The sequence below is a fragment of the Natator depressus genome, chromosome 7, assembly GCF_965152275.1.
Source record: "Natator depressus isolate rNatDep1 chromosome 7, rNatDep2.hap1, whole genome shotgun sequence".
NCBI classification, from domain to species: Eukaryota; Metazoa; Chordata; order Testudines; family Cheloniidae; genus Natator; species Natator depressus.
This window is the reverse complement of record NC_134240.1, coordinates 114646600-114660656: the sequence shown is the minus strand read 5'-3', so window position 1 is coordinate 114660656 and position 14057 is coordinate 114646600. Positions and strand designations below refer to the sequence as shown.

Below are 14057 nucleotides of genomic sequence, written 5' to 3'. Positions count from 1 at the left end.
GCAGACTGCAAAAAGGACAGTTCTTGCCCTAGTCTAATCTGGAGTCACTTAAAGATAAGAAATATATTATTTTCCTGATTTAAAAAAACCAAAAGTATTTCATTTATTTCAAATTATTTTTGGTTATTTGCCAAAGAGAAAATTTGACGGTCCGGTGTTGCGTGGTAGCCAGAAAAGCTCAAGCTTTTCAATTTCCTCACTGTAGGCAAATACAGCAGGAATGTACTGCTGTTGCAGGGCTAGCCTTACTTGGTAGGTTTTATGATTTAACGTGCATGGGACCAATTCATCTCTCTCCCCACTTCTGGGTTCCTATACACCCTGTTTACATATAACATTCTCCCTCCACCAGCCACTTCCTGCCTATCTGCTCAAGGTGTGTTCACCCTGTCTCACACTTTGGACTCAGCAACCTCTAACCTAATCTAAATTGGTCTGCCTGTTTGAGGTCTATGTGCCTTTCTCGAAAGTATCAGGTTGGCTCAAATAATCCTTTTAAATGGGCTGGGAAATCAGGAGATAATGCTAAAGCACAACATTACAAGTGGGTGAGGGCAGCAAGCGAACTGAATATCTGCCACACAGCCCTCAATGGGATGATGGATGGGTATCAGTGATTTAACCCGCATGGGACCCATGCTATGCCTAGTGGGTTGAGTATGCATATGTGACAGAGAGCCACTGGAAGTACAGTGCACTATGCAGCTACATAGATCACATAGACTGCCTTAAAGCCACCTTTATTCTAGTTATGGAGTAAGAATGTCCTGTACCAAGCAGATCTGTCTGGTGTTCTGCAGGGCTAAACTGAGGATGGGGCAAAAGAGCATAGGATGCATTATGACAATGCGTTATTTTATTATGGTATAAATTCATAGTGCCATGCTGGGGTTTTTGTTTTGTTTTTTGGCTCCTTTCTTAACAGCAGGGGCCTTTCCCTAAGTCTTCTTCACTAAGTGTTACATTACATTTTCTCTAGTTTATACTGAGAAATCGTGCATTTGATGACCTCCATTGACCCCAATACCTTCTCTGTGCCCTCTTGACTTGTGTTTTTTCTTGCATGTATTTTGGATTGTTACCGAGCTAGGTTTTCCCAGGATTGTCCCTTTTTTGAGGTAACTGTCCTGTGAAATCTGTGAGGGTGCTCAATAAACACTGCCTGCTGTCCAGTTTTTTGGGCTCAGCATCATCCCAAATGTCCTGTTTTTTTGTACCTTAGAGGTGGCATCCTTATGTGTATTAGATGGCAGTGCCTCTGTGCCATGGGCCATAAACATTTATGGGACTGAACAATAACAATTATTCCTCTGCTTGAGATCCCTGTATTTAACTGCTATTAATAAGGTTCTTTGGGAAGGCAACTGCCCTGCTCTCTACCCCTGATGAGTACACTGGCCCCCAGAAGTTTTGCAGTGGATGGGTGAATAAACCAGCAATTGCTGGCTGATTGGGGTGATGAATGTCCTTCCAAAGGGAGGGTGGCAGATTGGTGGGCTTTTGGCCACTGGCAACATAAGTTCCTGCCACCCTATGCTTATTTAGATCAGACCCATACAAGGTGCCGGGCGATAGAAGTGGTGGACGCAATTTGAGTCCCAATACCTCCTCATCCTAGCACCTGGGGAGCCCGCCCCACAACTGCATAGGGCCCTATGGGGTGGCAAATACCCCTTCTGCCTTGTATATGTCTCCTCTTAACAGGCCTGGGGAGTTTGATCACTCCTCCCCCTTCCCAGACAATGTCCTGGGGGGCAATAGGATGATGTGTGACCCACCCTCCCTTCCCACTAGGCAGGACCGCCCCGGCCCTCCCCACCCCAACACACAATGGTTCCTTCCTGTTCTCTGCTGGACACACCCACCCCCGCCCCTGCCGAGCAGATGGTGTCGCCCTCCCTCTTTGCCGGTTGAGTACCCGCCTTCTCTCCCGCCCCTTTCCCAACCCCTCGCCCTCTGATTGGCTGCGGCGGGTGGAGCCCGCCGACCAATCCGCGGCGGCCGCTCGCGGCCGTGTCGCTGGGCAGAACAAAACAAAAACAAACAGGGCAGCGCAGGGGGCTGCAGAGCGAGGCAGGCAGCGGCTGTGGGGAGCGCGGGGACGGGGCAGCCCTGGGGACCGCCGCCGCCGCCTACGGTAATGGGAACCCCGTCCTCCCGCTCGCGGCTCCAGGGAGCGCCCCCTCTGGGAGGGGGGACGCGGGGTCTCTTCCTATTGGGAAGCCCCCTCAGATGGGGCGGGGTCCTCGCGCCTCTCCGGAAGCCTCCTCAGGCGGGGAAATTCGGGATCCTTCCCCGGAAGTCTCTGAGGCGAGGGGCGGGGGCGTGTTCTGGGCTCCACGCCCCTCCTGGCCGGGTGGGCGTGCGGGGTCCTTCCCCGCTTTCCTCAGACTTGTTCACAGACCCTCCCCCCCCGCTTCGGCTCAGGACACCCCCCCCAGGCGGGAGGGGGGGGCTTGCTCCCCCCCGCAGGGAGAGGGTGGGGGGGTCTTCACGCCCGCTCCCCGCTCTGTCCCCCGGGAGGGAGAGATAGTGGGGGGTCCCCCCAGCAAGGAGGGGGTAGTGGGGCGTCTTCATGTCCCCTCCTTGCTCTGTCCCCCAGCAGGGGCGATGACGGTGGTGAGGGGGCACCTCCGCTACCCTGTTTATTCCAGGGTTCTACCCCCCCCCCAAAAACACCTCCTAAGAAGCAGTGCCCTGAATGGAGCCAGTGGTCTTCATCGTAAAGATACAGTCGTTGGCATCTGTGGGGAAGGGGTCATCCCCGAGCCCCTCTGCCCAGTCTGGCTGGGCGAGGATGTGGTGTCAGGCATGCTGCCCCCCAAAACAGCACTAGGATTGAATTGGTTACTGGGGAGGAGGGAGCCTGGTTTAGCTCTTTAGGGTGTTGATAACTTGGCAAGGATCTATATTTTGAGCCTGCCACGCTGTAAAGTCACTTTCTTTTCTTGTAAAGGCTGAGCTGGCTGCGGCACCCTTAAAAACTAAACTAATTAGCCACATCTGTATGAAAACCACTTCCCTTGTTATTCCTGGTACTTTAAAATGTGTGCTTTAAGACTTGTGTTGGAGGTGGATTGGTGTATGTTTAACTGTACCTGTGAGGTCTTTTTTGAATAAGTAATATTTTAGGCTGTTTATACACCCTTTCCTATACAACTAGCACCTAGTGTTTATATAGAGTATTCTGTGCTATAAAAGTGTATGTATGTGTAAATATCAGATGGAAACTGATCTTCTTACAGTACAGCAATGAGCACATGGCCACAAAATTTTTTTGCTATAACACTATGTTTTCACAAGTCCACAACCTTGAAATGTTCACATTTCAGGTTGGAGGTTTTCATGCTTGGTCTCTGCTCAAAGGGAGGAAAATATGTTGTGAAGTTTAAGCAACATTTCTTTGGTTGTTTTTAAATGTGACTGCAGCAAAATGGCTGAAGTTTAAAAACACGGTCTAGCATTAATTATCAGTACCTTTTGCTTGATGTTGGGGAAGGGGGAAATACAGTTTTAGAAGTAAAAAGAAAAGGAGTACTTGTGGCACCCTAGAGACTAACCAATTTATTTGAGCATAAGCTTTCGTGAGCTACAGCTTACTTCATCCGATGAAGTAAGCTGTAGCTCATGAAAGCTTATGCTCAAATAAATTGGTTAGTCTCTAGGGTGCCACAAGTACTCCTTTTCTTTTTGCGAATACAGACTAACACGGCTGTTACTCTGAAACCTAGTTTTAGAAGTGATTGCCATATCAAGCATACTCAAAAATGATTTTCAATCTAGAGATTTTTAGAGTTTTCTGAAGCCTTTTTCCTTATCTAACCTCACTGTAAATTCTTCGCCAGGGACACATTGGTGTACATTTGGTTATGTTAACCTATTAGTGGGACTGCTTGGATGCAGGTGATCATGAGTTATGTACCCGACTGATGAGTGCGGTTTAAGTACCTACACAAATAGAAGTGTCTTATTGAAATATTCACAACTGAATGATCCAGAAAAGCTCCTTGTCCATCAGAGACCAAAGAAAATAACAGACTTGAGAAAAAACCAAGACACCACCTCCCTCCAAAACAAAGCCCCCCAGGATCTGATGGTTTTTAGAGTCTTTGCAGCACTCTGCAATGTTCTTCAAATTCTTAAGTTCGAAACTTTTTTTTTTTAATTTAAGTCCCCCTGTTGTCTTGTTTACCTGTAGATTGCGAGCTCTCTGTGGCAGAGACTGTTTTTTTTTTTTTTTTCATAGAGTCAAGGCACAATGAATACTTGGTCCTTGGGGAAGTTCATTGGTGCTATCATAATATTAATAATAATAATAATAAAAAAAACTAGCCAGTATGTTAGTGGACCCAAGGATTGGGCTTGTAAAACCTCCTTGGAAAGGCAACTGACACAATTGTCTATCTGGCCTGAGGAAGGGACACAGAATAAGCCAGTTTGACTTCAGATACGTCAATCAGGAACGACCCTGGCAGTGAGCAAATTTGTGCCATTTGGATCCAAGGTCCACGATTGTAGTACCTAAATCTTCTTTGGGTGCTGAGGCCTCATCTCTTCCATTGTTGGAATGTTACTCTTGCTGAGGATGATTTGGGCTTTTAAGGAACTTATCTTTGTTGATATTGGAAGTTACCCATATAACACGAAACAAGGTACCGAGCAGGAATTTGCTGATGTATTGGTGTTGGATACTCCTCTGTTCTGCTGGAACAAGCCAATGTAGGTACTTTCTCAGTGCATGACTCTTTCTTGGCTCTAAGGAAGTCAGTACCACAGTAAGAAGCTTTAAGGCTGTCTTCAGCAGTCTCCTAAGCCTTGAGCAAATCTCCATTTTGAGAATGTTTTGGGGCTGCCCTCAAACATAAATTAAAATGTTGGAATTTTAGAGTTTACTCTGTGGGGCTAAGGTGGCATCAGTCTCAGGAGTATGAATACTCAGAAGTAAACCTCTTGAACCACATAGTAGTTTTGAGTAATCTGTCATTAACTTATATAATGTTGATATGCATTACTTTGTTCATATTAACAACTCTGCACTACAGATCTTGTCTCTAAAGGCTCCATGAACCTATGGTGTGTCCGTGAGTGTAACAATTTAAAATTCAATCTGTTTTGTTTTCTTAAGTGTGTTTAGAGTAATTAAAGTGACACTGGAAAAATAGCCTCTTGCTGTTGGCTCTATCTTTGTCTTTAATAGACATATCTGCTTAGTCTACTGATCAAAACCAAGTATCACTGCTATGGAACAGAGAGCTGTGGAAGTTGGGACCTGGATTTTATTTCACATCAATAAAATTACTTATTTTTATCCTAGAGTAGTTTTTGTTATTGGGAATTACACAAAAGGAGGGGTGGGGGGGAGAAACAAGCTTTAACTATCTGAGTTTGAATGCCAATAATACTAAAAATATTTAAGTTTTTGTTAAACACATCAACAGTCAATGAAGGTATACATTCTTCTTCAATTACTGTGGCTTACCCAGATGTATGATCCATGTGGTTCCCTTCTGTCACCCCCAAAAAATCAATTTTGTGGCTGTAACCTCACTAAAAAAGAAAGTAAGTATCTGCTTGCATGGTAGAGGGAAGTGGTAAAACAAGTAAGTTATTTTTATCATTGATCAGTGGGGGCTGGTAACTTTCCAAAGCATGTTTGCACAACTTGCATGTAAAAGTGCAAATACAGAGTCAGCTCAGAGGGGGTATTTCAATTAAGTAATTGGACTAAGATATGAAAGATGTGGGTTCAGTTTCCAGCTCTGCCACAGACTTCTATGGCAAGTAATTTAATCTCTCTCTGTCTCAATTCTCCATCTGTAAAATAGAGAAAATAATACTAACTTTTACCATGTGTTTGTCTTGTATATTCTTCTGAGGCAGTGTAGTCTAGTTCAGTGGTTCTTGATCTTTATTCATTTGCAGGCCCCTAAAAATTTTCAAATGGAGGTGCAGACCCTTTTGGAAATCTTAAGCATAGTCTGTGGACCCCCAAGGATACGCAGAGAACAGGTTGAGAACCACTGGTCTAGTTGGTAGAACTCTGGACTGGGATTCAGGAGATATAGGTTCTGCTAGTGGTCTGCTGGGTGACTATGGGCAAGTCACTTCATCTCTGTGCCTCAGTCACCCACTCTGTAAAATGAAGATAATGATACTGACCTCCTTTGCAAAGCCCTTTGAGATTTGCTTAAAACAAAAAATTAACACCAAATTTGAGTGTATATATCTACAGGATATATACTTAAGCTTTGGATTTGCTGTGAGGCACAACAGCTCTTATCTTGTGAATATGTGTGTGTAACTTGGAAAAATTTTTATACATGACAAATTATTCTTCACTATATGAAGCTTTAGAAAATTGGTTTAAGCAAAATAGGAGCACATCATCTTGTGTCTAGACTTGCCTGTATTTATGACACGATGATACCAATATGCTCTTTGTACAGATTTTCAGATTTTATACTGTAGTAGATGAATAATAAGGGGTTTTAGTTAGGAAATGTGAGGTAGTCGTAAAACTGATGTTGAATACTAGCATTACCAAGTTTAAGCAAGCCCCTTTAATCATACTGATTTAAAAAACAACCTAATTTAGAGGGGTAGTGAAGGTAGCTATTAAAAATAGAAATATATAACAAATGGAAGAAAGGGAGAAGTTGATAGCAATTGGACTGGAATTGTAGAAAATTCATAGGAGCTGCAAAGGGACACAAGGAAAAATCTATGGCTAGCAGTGTTAAGCACAATAATTATAGAGAGTATTTAGATTTTATTAAGAACAAAAAGAATCCTGACAATTTTATTGGTCCTTTACTAGGTGGAAATGCTATAATTAGCAATAATAATGCAGAAAAGGCAGAAGTGTTCAATAAATATGTATTCTGTATTTGGGGAGAAAACAGATGATGCAGTCTCATCATATGGTGATGATAACTCTTTCCATTCTGCTAGTATCTCTGGACGATATTAAACAGACGCTACTAAAGTTAGACATTTTCAAATCAGCAGGTCCAAATAAAATAACTTGCATCCCAGAGTTTTAATAGCTGGCTGAGGAGCTTGCTGGACCATTAATGTAGATTTTTTCATCAAAAACAACGAGGAGCCCTTGCGGCACCTTGAAGACTAACAAATGTATTTGGGCATAAGCTTTCGTGGGCTAGAACCCACTTCATCAGATGCATGGAGTGGAAAATACAGGCGCAGGTATAAATACATGAAAGGATGGGAGTTGCTTTACCAAGTGTGAGGTCGGTCTAATGAGACCATTCACTTAACAGCAGAATACCAAGGGTGGGAAAAACAACTTTTGAAGTGGTAATGAGAGTGACCCATTTCAGACAGTTGACAAGAAGGTGTGAGTAACAATAGGGGGAAACTAGTAATTAGTAAATTTTCAATAATTCTTGGAGCACTGGGGAGTTCCAGAAGACTCTAAGAAAGCTAATGTGCTAGTTTTTAAAAATAGTAAACAGATAACCCTGGTAACTTACTAGTCTGTCAGCTGACATCAATCTCGGGCAAGATACAGAGCAGTTGATAGGGGATTCAATTAATCAAGAATTGAAGGAGGGTAATGGAAACCAACATGGGTTTATGGAAGATAGTTTGACAGGATTTAAGTGGATATCATCTTTTTAATGAGATTACAAGTTTGATTAAAGATAATAGTGTTGACATATTTAGATTTCTATAAGGTGTTTGATTTGGTGCCATGTGACATTTTGATTAAAAAAACTAGAACAATATAAAATTAACATGGCACACCTTAACTGGATTAAAAAAATGTCTGATAGGTCTCAATGTAATTGTAAATGGGGGATCATCATTGAGCAGGTGTTTCCAGTGGGGCCCTGCTGGCATCAGTTTTTGGCCCAATGCTATTTAACGTATCAGTGACCTGGAAGAAAACAAAATCATCACTGATAAAGTTTGCAGCTGTCTGCAAAACTTGGGGAGCATTAAATAATGAAGAGGACAGGTCACTGATTCTGATTGATCTGGATTTCTTGCTAACCTTGGTGCGAGCAAACAATATGCAATTTAATACTGCTGAATGTATACATCTAGGAACAAAGAATGCAGGTCATATTTACAGGATGGTGGACTCTATCCTGGGAAGTAGTGATTGTAAAAAAGATATGGTGGATAATTACCCGAAAGTAAGCTCCCAGTGTGACTCAGTCGCCAAAAGAGCTAATGTGATCCTGGGATACATAAACAGGGGACTTAAGAGGTTATTTTACCTCTATACTTGACACTGATGTGACCGTTACTGGCCAGGGATGGTGCCCACAATTGAGAGGGATGTTGATAAACTGGAGAGGCTGCAGAGAAGAACCAAAAGAATGACTAAAGGATTAGAAAATATGCCTTATAGTGATAGATAGGAGCTCAATCTGTTTAGTTTAACGAAGAGGAAATTAATGGGTGACTTGATTAGTCTGTAAGTACCTGTGTGGGGAACAAATATTTGATGATGCATTCTTCAATATAACAGAAAAAAGTGTAACACAATCCAGAGGTTGGAAATGTAAGTTAAGGAATTTAGGCCAGGACTACACTTTAGACCAATATCAGTATAATGGTTGTTGCTCAGGGGTGTGGAAAAATCCACTCCGCTGAGCAATGTAATTATATCAACATAACCCCCTGTCTAGACAGCGCTATGTCGATGGGACGGCTTCTCCTGTCAACATAGCTAACGCCTCTCGGGGAGGTGGATTAACTGTGCCTACATTCGCTTCTGTAGTGCTGTAAGTGGAGACAAGTCTTCAGACTGGAAATAAGGTTTAAATATTCAGCAGTGAGGGTAATTAACCACTGGAGTAGTTTACCAAGAGTCCTGGTGGATTTCCATCACTGGTAATTTTTAAATGAAGACTGCAGTTTTTACTAAAACATACTGTTCTAGGAATGGTTTTGGAGAAGTTCTGTGGCCTGTGTTTTACAGGAAGTCAGATTCGATGGTCACAGTGGTCCCTTCTGGCCTTGAAACCTAAGAATTAAAGTTAATATTTAGTCTGGAGGTGTACATTTTATCCATCTCTAGACTGACAGTGCAGTCTCTCGATTAGTGTGAACGTGTGGGCTGTAAAGCTGAGGTGTGCTGGCACCCATGTCATAAGTGTTTGTAGTCTAAGATGGGGTTCTGAACCTGAGGGTCATGACCCCCCAAGGAATATTACAGACAGATGTCCTTTCAAATTTTCTAAATTTGATGGTCTCAAGTAGATTTGTGGGAGGTCCTGAACGGGGGGAGAAAAGTCCTCCTCGCTGGTAGTTGCTATTATAATAAATGTTAAAATTACTTTTCCTAGCTCTAGTGTTCTGTAAGTCTCTTTATTACTATATAATTGTATTTTCCTTTTGTTTTAAAGGAGAAACACATCTGTAATGGAATATTTGACTCGGAAGAAGAAAATTAACCTTTTAAGATAGACGATCTTGATTCCCCTTCCTGAGTGAGCAGTACAAGAGAACACTTTTAGCATAATAAGAGTACTTCATAACTGGATGGTTGAGGTAATGCTGAAAGAAAGCTATTTTAAATGAAGTATTGGATGGCAAGGGGGAGAGGACACTGCCTTACTCAAGGTTAATTGTTTGAAATTGGGGTGTGATGTGAGAAAATTGGATTATACCCAGAAATTACTGTAAAAAGGCAAGTTTTATACCTTTAACCACTGGTTATTCATCACTGTAGTCAATAAGTCTGTACTAGGCAAGTGAACTAGAGGAGAAAAGTGGGGAGGGTTGATGTCACCTAGTCGCCACTGAATAATAAAGTGTTTGCAGGACTGCAACAGGTGGGAAGGGAAGAGAAGAGCCACTGAAATCTCATGGGAGAACTACACATACCAGTAACATTCACAATACTACAAAGTGATTCATGAAAACTTTGCAGGTAAAAGTTTGTGATAAATGATATAGCCAGTATGTCTTTGTGTACTGCCTATCTGATTCACTTGCATATTGTAGTCTTATTGGCTGAAATCTTCGTTAAGAAAAGGGGAGATGGGTGATGCCATCTCTTTCAAAATCTCATTATTCATAGAAATGAATGGGAAGGGAGGAGAGGAAAATAACAGTAATCTCTTTAGAAAGAGAGAATTCATTCACCTTGGCCCGCAGCTAACAGAGTACACGTACACAGGAGAAGGAGAGAGCAGAGTATTCATGAGAGAATACAGAGGTGAGAGCTTCTCAGGTGTGTGTACTTGTGTAGAATAAATTTATATGGCCTACAGATCTATGTTTGGGTGTAGGGCAGGCAATGAATTAGGATGCATGGTAAAGGCTTGTTTAGACTAGAAAGTTGTTATGCTTTAACTATAGTGGTATAGTTGAAGCAGTACATACATGCATCCACAGTAGGAGAGTTGGTGTCAAAGGATGCTTTAAACCCATATAGATAGTCATGTGTGGGAAGGGGAATAACTATACTGGTATGAGTCACCTTTTCATCAGTGTAACTGTGCCTGCACTAGGGTTTTTACCCGTACACCAACCTCATAGGTCAGTCAGGGGTTGGGGGTTTTTTTTGGGGTGGCGGGGGGATTGTTTTTGTTCTTGTTTTTGTTTTGTTTTTTTTTTTGTTTGTTTTTTTTAACCAACGTATATTGGTAAAACTTAAGTGTAGACTTGACCTTAGTTTTGGTGTTACAGTTCTGCACTTTATCTGTGCTGTTTATAAATAGTGCTCTCTCTGTTACATTTTCATCATCCCATGAATATTTTTACTAGTACCAGTAAGTTAATGCTAATTAAAAAATAAATATCAGTCTTAATACTTGAATTTGAGTGAAAATGAATGTTGACTAGGTGAAAGACTCCTAATATTCTAATTCAGTTAGACTTAAGTCCACTGGAAAAATCAAATATATTTCTGTATTCAGTGTAATTGCATTTACTGTTTTTTTTTTTCCTTTTTTCTTTTTTCTTTTTCTTTTTTCTTTTGTTAGGCCTGAAAGGAAAGCATTAAGATTTCTGTTTACAGTCAGTTCAGTTGAAGTGCAATTAAACAACTATGGAAGTAGAAAATGAGCAGATATATAATGTTAACCCAACAGGTATATAACTTCAGTTTTTGTATTGAAACTACTGTTTAATTGACACTGGAATTCCTTTTATTTGTAAATTGCATCATGGTGGCTTTTTTTAATAAACATATTTCTTTAAAGATCTTCATGACAAACTTGGAGAAATCTATTTAGAAACACTTCTAACTATATTGCATTTTCTGCCTGATGTATTTCGTTTAAAGTTGGAATAATTGCGTGCAAATAAAATGACTGTTCCTTAGGATTTCCTCTTTTCCTCCTGTTTGTTTTTTGTTTGCAACATCCCAAGTGGTTGCTTAACTAGAATAGTAGATGATAGGGACTTTGAAGTCATAATAATCTGATGTTTATAATTACTGTCACAGCAACTAGTTGTGATGTCACAAACACAGGAATGACTTCAGGTCAAGATTAAACAAGAGCAGATAAACTCCTTTGAAGCAGAAATTTTTTGCTCTCACGTAACTGTCCCTAGGATTAAAAGCAGACGAAACATAATAGGAACATAGCATAAGAATGGCCGTACTGGGTCAGACCAGTAGTCCATCTAGTCCAGTATCCTGTCTTCTGACAGTGGCCAGTGCCAGATGCTACAGAGGGAATTAACAGAACACAGCAAGTTATTGAGTAATCCATCCCCTGTCATCCAGTCCTGGCTTCTGGCATTCAGAGATTTAGGGACATCTAGAGCATGAGGTTGTGTTCCTGATCATATTGGTTTATAAGTACTGGTGGGCCTGTCTTTTGTGAACCCAATTATACTTTTGGCCTTCACAACATATCCTGGCAATGAGTTCCATAGGTTGACTGTGTGGTGTGAAGAAGTACTTCCTTTTTGTTTGTTAAAAATCTGCTGTTTATTAATTTCTCTGGGTGAGCACTGGGTCTTGTGTTATGTGAAGGGGTAACTAACACTTCCACCACACCATTCATGATATTATAATCTTCTGTCATATATCCCCTCAGTCATCTCTTTCCCAAGCTGAACAGTCTCAGTCTTTTTAATTTCTCCTCATATTATTCCTGAGGGAATTCTGCACCAAAAAATTAAATTCTGCACACAATATTTTAAAATTCTGCATATTTTCTTTGTCAAAGAGACACAATATAATTGCGCTAACTTCAGTTATTTCGGTAATTTATTTCAAAATACATGTCTGTAAGTATGTCTGTAACAATATAGACAACAAAAAAGATTCAGGAAATGTTTTTTGACAAATAGATTCCTTACTAGTCATATTAGTAAAGAAATTTGAGTCAGGCACATGTGCCTCTGTCCCCATGTGGCCTTGCACCCCCCTCCCATTCAGTCCCCTGGCTCAGTGCTGTCACCCCATTAGCTCCTGTGTCCCCACCTCAGTCTGTCCCCCCATTAGCCCTCCTGAATGCCATTGCATGACTCCCCCCCCCCACCCCCCCCAGAAGCCCTTTGTGCCCTGCTCTGTCTGTCCCTCCCCCGTGTCCTGTGCCACCTCCACCTGACCTCTGCCTCCTCCCTCTCTGTGGCTGGCTACCTTGGCTTGTGAGCTGGCTTCCCTCTTGTGGTGCCACAGCAGCCCCTGGTGTGCGAAAGATGTAATTGCAGCGACTCTCTCTGGCAAAATGTATTTTCTGCGGGGGTTGGGGGAGGGAAGGGAATCTGCAGGGGACATGAATTCTGCATGTGTACAGTGGCGCAGAATTCCCCCAAGAGTATCATATGGAAGCAGTTCCATACCTCTAATTGTTGCCCTTCTCTGCACCCTTTCCATTTCTAATATATCTTTATTTGAGATGGGGCTACCAGAACTGTTCTCAGTATTCAAGGTGTGGGCATACCATGGATTTATATTGTGGCAACAGTATTTTTTTGTCATATTATCTATCCCTTCCCTAATAGTTCCTAGCATTCTATTAGCTTTTTTGACTGCCACTGAGCAGATGTCTTCAGAGAATTATACACGATCATTCCAAGATCTTTGAGTGGTAACAGCAGATTTAGATTCTATCACTTTGTATGTATAGTTGGGAGTATGTTTTCCAATGTGCGGCACTTTGCATTATCAACATTGAATTTCATCTGCCATTTTGTTGCCTGGTGACCTAGTTTTGTGAGATTCTTTGGTAACTCTTAGCTAAGCCCAAAGCTGACTGCGATCTTGAGTAATTTTGTACCATCTGCAAACTTTGCCACCTAACTGTTCTCCCCGTTTTCCACATAACTTATGAATACAATGAACAGCACTGATCCCAGTACAAATCCTCAGGAGACCTTGCTATTTACGCCTTTCCACTGTGAAAATGACAATTTATTCCTACCCTTTGTTTCCTATCTTTTAAACAGTTACTGATCCACGAGAGGAACTTCCCTCTTATCCCATGACTGCTTACTTTGCTTAAGAGCCATTGGTGAGGGACTTTGTCAAAGGCTTTCTGAAAGTCCAAGTGCACTATATCCACTGGATCACTCTTGTCCTCTACATGCTTGTTGACCCTCTCAAAGAATTCTCTTAGACTGGAGAGGCATGATTTCCTTTTACAAAAGCCTTTGTATTGCTAAACTCATCCTGATCATAAAGTTAATAGAAGATGAACTGGTTGTACTTGCTCAGTAAGTACAATGAGTCTCAGGCTTTCTTTATACTAGAAAACTGGACTGACTTAACTAAATTAATGGCGATAAACCCAATGTAGGTGCACTGTAAGCAGATTAATTTTTGCTTAAATTGCTTTAGATGATCAGTTTTAAGATAAATGTATAATAAGCAAAGATTAAAGGTTTTAATTGTGTCTACATTAGTGGTTGTATCAGTTTAACTAGATCCATTTCGCTAAACTGGTTCACTTCTTCATTATGGGTAAAGACTTACTGATGTAGAATGCTTTTTATTGCAGTGAAACTTCAAAAGGAAATCTTTTTTTCTATTTGTACTTAAACTATTTATTTAAATTTTAAACACTTTTTAGAGAAGGAGGACTTGTGGCACCTTAGAGACTAATAAATTTATTTGAGCA

The 14057-nt window shown here is 41.4% G+C and overlaps 1 protein-coding gene across 3 annotated transcripts in view; it reads left to right on the top strand.

Annotated features, from left to right (window-relative positions):
- The first annotated feature begins 2015 nt into the window (after nucleotides 1-2015).
- PDCD4 (programmed cell death 4) overlaps nucleotides 2016-14057 on the top strand; it is a 33032-nt gene continuing 20990 nt past the window's right edge. For 2 of the 3 annotated variants that reach the window (XM_074959370.1, XM_074959368.1), the window contains exons 1-3: nucleotides 2016-2137; nucleotides 9381-9525; nucleotides 10965-11072. In XM_074959370.1, the coding sequence (XP_074815471.1) occupies nucleotides 11030-11072 (43 nt within the window). In that variant the 5' untranslated portion in view covers nucleotides 2016-2137; nucleotides 9381-9525; nucleotides 10965-11029. Of the gene's footprint in view, nucleotides 2138-9380; nucleotides 9526-9889; nucleotides 10196-10964; nucleotides 11073-14057 lie in introns of those variants that run through there. The other variant, XM_074959369.1, reaches the window with a different exon arrangement.